This window comes from Ambystoma mexicanum, chromosome 3q (assembly GCF_040938575.1).
Source record: "Ambystoma mexicanum isolate Mex_15411 chromosome 3q, UKY_AmexF1_1, whole genome shotgun sequence".
Taxonomy (NCBI): Eukaryota; Metazoa; Chordata; class Amphibia; order Caudata; family Ambystomatidae; genus Ambystoma; species Ambystoma mexicanum.
The window spans coordinates 322870427-322882502 of record NC_090926.1 but is presented as its reverse complement, the minus strand read 5'-3'; the positions used below and the strand labels follow the sequence as shown (position 1 = coordinate 322882502).

The window sequence follows — 12076 nt, the reverse complement described above, 5'->3', positions numbered from 1 at the left end:
CAGACTATGGGCCTCATTACGACCCTGGCGCTAATGGGTTAATGGCGCCGTAAAAGGCTGCGGCGCCGTTAACCCATTAGCGCCTGATTACGAGGTCCCTTTGCGGGACCCGACCTTAAAGGCTGGTCTACACAGCCGTTAAAGTAGGGACCCGCAAAGGGACCTTGGTGCTAAGTACGGTACCGCAATTTGCGGTACCGTACTTAGCGCCTTCCCCATTCCCATTGAGCCCTATGGGGCAAAAATGGGAATGGGGAAGGGCCATGGAGCAAGGGGGAATTACCGCCCCGCCAACCTTGTAATGGGGTGGTAATTCCCCCTTTCTCCATGGCGGAGTCGGTAAGTTACCGGCATGGACCAAAAGGCTACCATTTGGGCTTTCACAGAGGTACGGGCGGGGTTTCTTTATTGGAAGCATATGCTTCCCTTCTCCTGAGAAGTTTTCCTTTGCCCCACCTTCCAGTGATGGCAATCCTTCCTGCATGGGTTCTGCCTCTGGACCTTGTGGCACTCCAGGCTGCCTCCTTCGAGCCACTACTGAAAGTTCTTGTCCAATACCTTCCCTTGAAGTTCTTTTTTTGTTGGTGCCAGAGGTGTTGTTAGAGGGGTTAAGGGGGCTATAGTCCCGGGTCTTTTGGTTGTAGCCCCATATAGAAGCTCAGGAGCTACAACCAAAATGCTAGCTAGCCCAGAGTCCCACCAGTCCTGCTATTAGCTTAGCCCCTGATATTTTCCAGACCTACCAACACCCCTGGTTGGTGCTGATAACTTCATCATAGAGTTTGGTTGAAGAGGGGGCCTTACTCTGGTCAGGGCCATGCCTTGTGCTTTCTGCAAGGTTTGATGTTGAGACTTTCATCTTCCTTTTACCCCAAGGATTTGGCTAGACTTCGTTATCTCATTAGGAGAAATCCTTCCAACATTTAAATTCCTGATTTTCCTTTAGCCATGCTAGATTTGGGTGGACCAGGTAATTTCTATCCAAACAGAAATGTATCTGTTCGTTCATCAGATTTCATTTGGCCAAGGTTAGAAAGGTAAACAAATCCACAGCAAATCCAAGTAGATTGGTGTGACAGACAATGCCTGCGAGCACTAGCAAATTCACATTCTTCACTTGGTCCATGGCAGGTCTACCAGAGGTGTGGCTGCTTCTTAGGTTGAGCTAAAATTGGTATCCATGTGAAATAAAACAGACAGGCTGCCACATGGGCATCACCCTCTACCTTTATCCTTCACTGCAGAGGGCACGCGGATGGTGCAGCCCAGCACTCCTTTACTTCCGAAGTTATGAAGTACACTGATATGCAACCTGCTGCTCTTCTTTAATAAGAGTGTGATGTCTGTTGGCAGTATTTTCAGAATCGTCGTTTTCGTTTGGGCTCAGGGTCCTTGTTGCTTGGTACATCCTCACTTAACATAAATGAGGAGGCAAGAGGATGAGGTAATGCTCGAGTTGCCCAACAGTAATCTTCATTAACAGACTGCAAAGCCGGTCCTTGAGATGTAACCCCAAACAGATTCAGCTATACAGGCCCATGAGAACCTTGACTTACTAGGCCGCAAGACTGGCCCATACGAGACGAACCTCCCACAATGAAACAGCAAGACCAATTGTTTTTTAATGAATGTTTATTTTGACCTTCTTGGGAAGGTTTTGCATGTGACACTATCATGATTTATAATTCGCTGCAATTTATTTGCTACCATGTCCATGCGGTAGGCACTGCTGTGGCTACACAAGTATGACGTTATACCTTCTTTGCATTTTTTTAAGGTGGTCCGATATCAAAATAATTAATCTATTCTGAAATCTGTACAGTATACTGTTCTTTTGTAACATGTAAGATTCTAAGATAGTTAAATAAAAGATCTTGTCACTTCTGTAAGTCTGTCAGTAAAAATCTGCTTTCTTTATCATTCTCTTGCCAGCCCCGAACTTCACCTGTGTCTGCGTTGGACCATATTGCATAGGGGGGACCTGTGTGGGTGTTGCGTGCTTTGCCAGTGCTGTTTGGGACTCGAACGGAGGCAGTACTACATCGAAGGGCTGCCACAATACGAACCAACTGGAGCAATGCAACTCACACATCGAAGGGGTGATGGCTGTGAAGTGCTGCTACTCGCAACAGTGCAACATGGACCTTGACGTCAAAGGTGACCGCCTTCTTCCACTCATCATGATTTAAATGCTTGACACTGACCCTTGGTTCCACAGGTACCAGAAATGTATGCGGAACACAGGCAGTAAGGTAGGTGAACGCAGCACATATCTCCCATTATCAGTCAGGAAATTAAGTTGATGTACCAAATAACTCCCAAATTGACAAGGGGGGTCCTGGGAGTCTCTCTGCCAGACATTAGTCCTGGTTACGAGAGACTTACCCAGAGTCTTTAGCTCACTATCTTTCACAGAGAAGAAATATCCCAAACATATCAGTCTTTGTCCTGTCCTGGGGCAGTCCAGCACCGAAATGCTAGGCAATTCTCCTCTGAACAAGATTACCAACAGCATCCCAAGACACGTGTTTCGCTCTGGTTGGACCTCATCAGTAGGGAGGAGCTGTGCCTCTCTAAGAATAGTGAGCAAGGGGTCCACGTCTGGATTCCCCAAATAACTCCCAGTAAGAGTCTTCGAGGTAGGTTGGTGGAACATGTAACTCCTATTAGCAGACCACAAGCCTGGTCCTTGAGATGTTACCCCATACACATTCAAGGCAAAGGAAAGGTGGTCCCTTTCAATGGCAGAGATTGTATTAAAACAAAAGAAATATAGAAAAGTAGAAAACAACAACCATATACATCAAGAATGCACAGGAGATGTTGGAAACCATTATGAGGCAAACTTTGAAACAGCCCATCGGTTGATAAACAGTAACATTTTAATTTGAGTTGGAAAAAACAACACAAGGTACACTATGATACAAACAACGATGGCTTATTACCTTTGATGAGGTAGTGAAACTCAGAGATTGTGGACGGTGTTCCATTTTGCTAAAAAATAATAAAACTTGTAAGATTAAAAGCAAATGTAGCGGTGAGTCACTAAGTGAATGACACTATTGAGCACTCATTTAGGATCCTTTCCAGAGGAACCTTAAGAGAGCATCTCTGGCCTCTGTGATATGCGCTGATTATGCTGTAAAAATAAGGGGGAGAGAACTACCATTTAATAGCCCTCTATTTCCCAATCAGGAGACATAAATATAAATATAGGACGACCAAAGCTGTGCTCACCTTACAGTGCATCGTAGTTATGGTGTGGTGTGTTAATAGTGCAATCCAACCATACTGGGAGTACATGTCTAAAAACTAAAAAACAAACTTAATAGCTAGGGCGGTGCCTAGACATGATGGGTGATGGTAGCACATAGCCCCCCATCTTAGTAGAATAAACGTATTGAGCTATAATGCTGATTCGTGATTGCAAGTTATTCAATTTTGTGTGGGCTATCAAAAAATGAAATAATGTAAATGATGTTTTTGAATTCCACCGCTGTGGCTTCTATGGTGTATATTTGGAAATTATCTTAAAAGAATTGGCCCTATTCTCTACGTTTTGTAAAGCTAGCTGGGTCTTCCTGGGAAGAGCATTTGACACCCGTGTCCAAAGACGGACCAGAGCCAGTCTGTAGCATGCCCATGGCGCATCGGGATCTTACAAGAGGACAGCCTATTGCATTTGATCACTAAGCCCTTGTGCGTGTGTTTAAAGAATCTGAATCCAATGTGGTACTCATTTGAAGTGTCTGTTCTTCATTGTAACATTATTTTGATCAGGATGCAGGTGATCAATGATCAACCACTCAATGTCTTCATCAATGGGGTTTTGGTCCAGGAAGTGTCTGCTAGTTTTACATAACGTAGAGCCAATCCGTTAAATTGAATTTTCGCTCATAAGATCACCAGCTGACACACTTGGCAAGTACTAGTGCAGAACGGAGTAAAATATCCTGGTATCTATTAGGGGCAATTCATTAAGATAATTTCCCAAAATATACCATAGATGCCACAGTGGGAGGAATTAACTAACATTGGCCCTCATTACGACCCAGGCGGTAAGTTACCGCCTGGGTCGTACCCTTACCACCATGGTGTAAACTGTGTTTACACCATGGTGGATGGTGGATTTACCGCCCCATTCCAAGGTGAGTGGGGCGGTAAATCCCCATTTCCCATTTTACCCTTCCCCATTCCCATTTTTGCCCCATAGGGCATAATGGGAATGGGGAAAGGCGCTAATTACGCCACCGTAAATTACAGTGGCGTAATTAGCACCAAGGTCCCTTTGCGGCATGGGTTTTAACGCCTGCAAAAAGCAGGCGTTAAAATCACCATCCCGCAAAGGTACCTTGGAATCAGGCGTTAAGGGTCGGCGCCGTTTACGGCGCCGTAAACCCCTTAACGCCTGGATCCTAATGAGGGCCATTATGTTAATTATGTTGATTTTTTGTTAACTCACACAAAAATGAATTACTTACCACCACGTATCTGCATTATAGCTCAACTTCAACGGACCCTGTGTTACCATCATCCCCCATGTCTAGAGACTAATTTGAAAATAGAGAAACAGCAAGTCCATGTGAAAGACAACTCCTACAGTTATACCACAAGTGTCCAGCAGACACTTTTGTTGTAAAAACACAGTACTGTGTTTCACTGAGGGGCATAACCTTCATAAAGAAACTAGCGGGTACTTCAGAGAATAAATTCCTATAACGGGACAGACATGAAGTTACATAAGAGACGTGGCACCCACAAAGCAACAGCAAAGCATGTCTAGGATGAATAGTGCACACATAAATAGAGAGCAAGGCTTGAAATTGTGAAATGGAGATCCTGTAAAGAGATGATGAGATCCATGAGAAACATGCCTTGTATAAGGCAGAGCAAAAGAGGACTATATGAGACAAACAAACAAACATCATTTTATGAGACAAGGCATTTTCAAGAGAGCTTTCAGCGCCATAAAGAGACATTAGGGCATGTCTTCCATAGACTCAAGACAACAAGAAAGGTTCATAAGAAGTAAAACACTTGTGAAGAAATAGAAAGAGAGGTCCATAAGAGACAGAACATGATCGTCCTTTATTCTTATAAAGCAGGAAGGTCCACAAAATACCACAAGATAGATGTTCATGAGGGACATAACTCTCTTAAAAGACCATGAGGTATGCTCCTCTGGCATTTAACTGCTTTGGGGACAGCAAAGCCGATCCACAAGACAGATCTCCCAAATTCTAACTGCAAGAGAAACCTTTAACCGAGAGCTAGAGCGGTCGCCCAGATGCCTCACTTTCATAAAGATTACAGCAAAAGGATGGGTATCCCCTTCATCGTGGACCTGAGGAAAGTGAGAAGTCAAAAACCCAAGGGAAAAAGTCACACGGAACAACCAACAATTAAAATGTATATACGGTAGACTCTTGTAGGTGAAAGAGAGGTTAAGCTCGGTCAGTAATAATTGTTTTATATTCATATTTTATTGAGGTAATACACACAATTGCATAAAATTAGGCAAACGATTAATCATAAAATGTATACAGACATCTGATAGTTCTGAAAACATTCCAATTTAATATTGCATGGGTAAGCAATGTATAATCTATATGTGAGGATGATTTTCCTATGTGAGTGACCCTCAAAAGTGGGTGCTAGATTGCTATCATCATAGCTGGCCAAATGCCCGTATTGTACCTATTTTTCATATGGGTTGTGGCTATATTTCTCTCTGATTATTAATTCAGTGCTCCCTCAATGCATATATGCTGATAAAAAAAAGTGCTGAGTGTCGACTACAAGAATCTTGCATGAATAGATATATTGCATGTCCCAAAATATCTTGTTTATCGTAGTTTCGACGAGTACTTATATCTAATTCAATGAAAAGCTGATATTTGTCTTCCTCAGGGCACAAACACCACAAACCAGCGTTTAACAATCTACATACAGAAATATGTCTAGGAAAGTAAGGCACACACCACCCGAGTACAGCAAATTGTACAGTAGGTTTGAGAAGGGGTACTAGCCCCTGACAAAGGTTCTATAGATTGATTCTAATGACAAAAGAACATAACATATTGGGCACATGATGATTGTATGGATCTCTAAAAGGATCTAGAGAACAATTGTAAGTTTGTAAGTTTTGCACATGAGGCAGGTTTTGTGAATAGTAGTCAAAGGACGCATCATAGTGACACTTCAGCACAAATGCACTTTATATTGGTTTTATATGTGTTTTAAATGGATTAATGTATTTAATATTGGCTTGATTATATGTACTATACCTCCATGTCAAACCAAAGGGTAACATTATTTTTATTGATTGATTATTAAATTATATAACAAATTGAAATCTAATGAGTGCGAGATCTTAGTGCACTCTACCTATACTAGCAGTCCAGGCGGGTTCCTAGTTTAAGACGAGGTCTGTGAGACATTCACCTTCCAAAAAGGGACGGCAAAATGGGTCCACGAGAAACATAACTCTCACAGATTGAGTAAGATGTTGACACATGGTATTCCTCCCGACATACCATTCTGCAATCAGCCACCTCTTGGAGACATACATCATTAGAGAGAGGAAGACAGCTGGCTGGGAGAACATTTGTTTAATCACTGCTTCTTGCAGCTGAAAAAGGAAATGTCTCAACTTTGTACTGCATACATCACAGTTATATACATGGCAACACATTGCACAATAATGTTATGCTAATATGAACCTTATATTTCAATAGGCTTTGATTGGCCCTTTTACTTAAAGGTCAAAGCATCACCTTTTTCCCATTCGACATAAACACTTCATGAAACACATGACTTCCTATACTAATTAGCAAGACTAGGTAGTTTCCCAAAATTCACTGAACAATGGGATATTGTCAAGATACACAACATAAATGGGGAAGAGAGGTCGACACTCTCCCCGAACCACAGAAGCCGAATGAAGTCGACCCTCCCACCGTGGTTGGCACAGGTACCTGATATATAGTAAACAGGACACCACGTGGCAGCCAGTGGGGGGAAGAGGGTTAGGGAGAGGTTGTGGACAGGGTAGGGGATTTTAGGAACACTGGATAGAGGGTGAGGGAAAACCTAGTTTGGATAGGACTGGGGATGCAACAGGAAAAAAACCCTATCCTGACTAATACCTTGTAACACCCTCAACGGTGCATTTCCTTGTCTCTAACATACCCTTTTTGTACTCCTGATACATTCATAACATACTTCTGTAGTACACCTTGATACATGTACCTCGTTCACCCTCTGACAGAAACACTATGTATAGCAAGCAGAATGGAACGTACAATTGGGAATATTCCCATTATGAAAGACGTAACACATGGCCCCAGGGGCTGGCATAAGCAACATTTATAAACACTGAACTTAAAATGGTGATGAACATGGAAACATAAGCATTTTGCCATTCACACTTCCAGCCCAAAGTTTTCGCAACCAATCTCTTGTTAGCAGCACTGGAGAACCAAAGGCATGGGGCTTGTTCAAACGTGAATGAATGTTTACACTCGAGCAAAACAGAACCAGTCCCTTTGTCCGAGGTATGTTGTGCACCTGAACCCCTGAGCACCAGTGGAGAATTAGTAGGCTGTCATGCTGCCTTCCCCGAACCTTACCCACTTCCCCGGCAAATGGCGCCCGGTCGTGCACTTAAAGAAATGCAGTGTACAGTTTCACATTTCACTTATCTTAAGTCCGGGAGGCTCTTGAGCCCTCCCGGATGTAGTATGGTGTAGCCCGTAGCAGCTGCAGAGATTCCTTCTCTCACCACTGTGAACACTCACGCCTGCCGCTTCTGCTTGCAAGCAAAGTCCATCAGCAGACGGCTCCTTCTTCTCTCCGACACAGCTCCGCACCAACACAAAATAAGCCACACCTGCCGTGCGCCCCTCACAAGCCGTTACTAATCAGGATCAGCTGGCCACACGCACACACAGCAGATGACTACTCGACCGTCCCAAGTACTGCTGGGAAATGTAGCTTTTATGTATTAACATGTATTTACAATCTGGCGCATCCTGGGTCCATGCCACCCGCTCCTATTCTTATTCCTGACATTACCTCCTCTCCCAGGGCCCTTCCCAGGTCCTGGTTTACCTGGATGTCGCAGAAGAAACTGTTTAACCAACCTTGGGGCATGTACCACTCCCACTGGCTCCCAAGAACAATCCTCAGGCCCATAGCCTTTCCATTGAATTAAATACCATAGTGGGTGATTCCTTTTCTTGGTGTCTAGAATGCTTTTAACTTCATACTCCATCTGCCCGTCTTTCATGATTGCTGGAGGCTTCTTAGTAGTCATTCCAGGAACTGCGGGTTTCAGTAAAGACACATGGAACACCGGGTGTATAGGTAAAGTCTTAGGCAGACGCAATTTCATAGCAGTTGCAGACACGCATTTAGTAATCTCATAAGGCCCAATGAAACGAGGTAAACATTTCCGTGATCCTACCAAGGATAAATTCTGTGTTGATAACCACACCCTATCCCCCACTTCATATTTAGGACCTTCCTGTCGATGCTTATCAGCTTGAGTTTTATACTGTCTTTTGGCTTGTTCCAAATTTGCCCGTGCCTTTTGCCTGACCTCAAGAAGCAACTGCTTGCGCTCTTGTAACACTGGCATGTTTTCCACTTCTGCCAAATGTTCCAGTATCATATTCTGCTCTTGACCATATAAACATTCATTGGGTGCCATTCCCAGGGAAGTATGGTATGTGTTATTGTAGGTGAACTGCGCCAACCATAAGGTCTGTACCCAGGAATCTCTGCCATCCCCCAAATACCCTCGTAAGTATTGCTCCAATGTTTGGTTCCCTCGCTTTGTCTGGCCATCAGTTTGAGGGTGATAGCTGGTGGAGAGCGCACAATTGAATTCCAGCATCTGACAAAAGGCATGCCAAAATCTGGAGGTAAATTACAAGCCCCTATCTGAGACAATACTCTTTGGCAACCCATGCAATCTTACCACAAGTTGCAAAAATAGCTCTGCCAGTTTTCCCGCCCCCAGTATTCCCACACATGGAACAAAGTGGGCTTGTTTATACAAGAAGTCTATCACTACCCACATTGTATCAAATTGATTATCAGGAGGCAAATCCATAATAAAATCCATAGAAATATGAGTCCATGGTTTAACGGGTTTGTAACGGTTGTAGCCACCCTCTTTTCTTCACATGCTCTGCCTTGTTACGTGCACAATTCTCACACAACCCCAGATAAGTCTCGATATCTTGTCTTAATGTGGGCCACCAAAAAAAAATTTCTAACATATTTTGCATTTTTCTCAGACCTGCATGTCCTGCTAATGGAGACTTATGGCACCAGTATAGAGCTTTATCCTGTAATTCCATAGTTGGTAAATACAATCTACCATGATGATAGGGGAATCCTTCCTGTACTGTTTGTGCCGGATGTCTTTTCCGCCACTCCTGCAATTGTCTGAATGGTAACGCTTTCTTGACCAGCTCAATGACCTGCTTCGTAATAGCACCAATAATTCTTTCTGCGAAATGATGGTCTTAACTTCACCTACTGGATTGGCCAAATTTTGTTGCCTGGATAAAGCATCCGCCTTTCCATTCTTACTACCCGGTCTTAATGTCACCACAAAATCAAATTAATTGAAGTACTGGGACCATTGTAGCTGTCTAGGGCGAAGGGATTGTGCCATTTTGAAGTACTGCAAATTCTTGTGATCAGTTACCACCACTTCCTGATGCCTTGCCCGAGGTAAATAATGTCTCCACTCAAGGAATGCTAACCGAATAGCCAACAATTCTTCATCAGTGATGGAATAATTTTGTTCACACCCCGACAGCTTCTTAGAATAAAATGCCACTGGGTGCCATATTCCCTTCTCATCTTTCTGTGATAAAATAGCTCCTACTGCAACATTACTAGCATCCGTCTCCACCTGAAACACTCTCTCTGTGTTAGGATGTCTTAACACAGAGGCGGTAGTGAACGCTACCTTCAATTCCTGGAAGGCTTTCTCTGCCTCCACACTCCACATAAACCACACCGCCTTTTTTAGTAGTTGTGTAATAGTTGTGTAATGGGAGTGACAATCTTAGAGAAGTTGCTGATAAAGCGCCTATAGAAATTGGTAAACCCTAAGAAAGATTGTATGTCTTTTATGTACTGTGGGGAAGGCCAGTCCATCACGGCCTGAACCTTTTTTGGATCCATCACAATCCCTGTGTTAGTATAAATCCCAAAAACTCCACTTGTGTCACATGGAATGCATATTTCTCTAATTTCACACACAATTGATATTCCTGTAACCTCTTCAACACTGCCCTCACATGTGTTACATGTTGCTTGGGGGAATCTGAATAAATCAAAATGTCATCAATGTAGACAGTGACAAAAACATCAACGAACGCATGCAATACCTCTTGCATAAAAAACTGAAAAGCTCCAGGAGCATTACATAAACCAAACGGCATCACGAGATACTCAAATAATCCAAACTTGGTCCTGAATGCAGTTTTCCACTCATCTCCTTCTTTTACTCATATCAGATGGTAAGCACCCCTTAAATCCAACTTGGTATATATTTTTGCAGCCTTTACTTGATCTAATAGGATCAAGGACAAGGGAAATCTGTTCTTTATGGTTACCTTGTCTAATGCACAATAGTCAATGCATGTGCGTAATGTCCCTTCTTTCTCAGGAACACAAAATAACGGTGAAGAAACTGGAGAAGTAGAGTGTCTAATAAATCCCTTAGACAACATCTCATTTAGATAATCTCGTAGATGCTTATTTTCCTTTTCCGTGAGGGCATAAATTCTACTGCTGGGAAATTTTGCTCCTTCTTCTAATTCAATAACACAATTATAGGATAGGTCCGATGAGGGGGCACTGCTCAGCCACTCTTTTGTCAAAAACTTTATCAAACTCCATGTATTGTGAGGGAATTCCTTCTCCCACTGCTCCCACCACCGAGCCCTCTGATCCTTTCTCAATTAACAATGCTGCGGGGCCTACTTCTGGTAGTATGTGTTCCTGACACCGTTGCTCATCAAACCCCACTGTCTGCTTTTCCCAATCAATCCGGGGGGTATGCAATTTCAAACACGGCATCCCCATAATCAAACCGAACTGAAGTGCTGCTATTAAATCAAATGTAATTTCCTCTTGATGACCACCTACACAAATCATTTCCAATTTCTCAGTCTGTTTCCGTATCGGTCCTGATACTAATGAGGGACCATCTACCCACTGTACTCCTTCTACCTTTTGCTTATCCACTAAAGGTAATCCTAACAATGCAGCAAATGTAATATCCACAGAATTACCTGTCGCCCCCGAATCCACCATCGCCATAACCTCCTGTTTCATCAAAGCAAAACATCACATCACCAGAATGTATAAGTGAGAAGTTTTACCCCCCACTGTATTTGCAATCCATCTGCGAAATCTTACCTCAAATGGGCCTGAGACCTGTGTTCCCCCTAAGGCCGGGCCAACTCTTTTCCCGCTTCCTTCGCACTCTTCTCACCACTCTTCTGAGGAGTATTGGGACATGTACGTATAAAGTGCCCTGCTTGCCCACAATACAAATCCAACTTATTAACCTTGCATTGTTCCCTCTGTGCCGCTGGCAACGGTCCTCTTACACTCCCAATCTGCATTGGTTCCACTTCACTTGTCCTTCCTCCTCTACTCCTGTCTAATCGCACAAATGGCTCTGCTTTCGGTCTCTTTTTATCGCCTTTCCACTCATTCATGCGATGATCCGACCTCAAGGCTAAATCTATCATGGCAGTACAGGTTCTTGGTTGGGGTTCCTCTTGCGCAATCGCATCTTTAAGTTCCTCACATAATCCCTGGTAAAATAACACTGTTTGCTTGCCCACCGGCCACTTGATCTCTATTATCAGTCGGTTAAACTGTGTTACATATGTTACCAGATCCTGAGCTCCCTGTTTTAATCCCAACAACTCCTTATCCTGTGCTAATGACACCTCTCGTCGATCAAATAGCCTGCCAAATTCCGCTAAGAACCCATCCCAGTTATATAACAGAGGATCATCTTTTTGTACCAATGGCA

The 12076-nt window shown here is 43.3% G+C and overlaps 1 protein-coding gene across 1 annotated transcript in view; it reads left to right on the top strand.

Moving 5' to 3' along the window:
• ACVRL1 (activin A receptor like type 1) overlaps positions 1-12076 on the top strand; it is a 226429-nt gene that overhangs the window by 105563 nt on the left and 108790 nt on the right. Inside the window, exon 3 of the mRNA XM_069653897.1 lies at positions 1933-2157. Coding sequence (XP_069509998.1) covers positions 1933-2157 — 225 coding nt within the window. The remainder of the gene's footprint in view (positions 1-1932; positions 2158-12076) is intronic.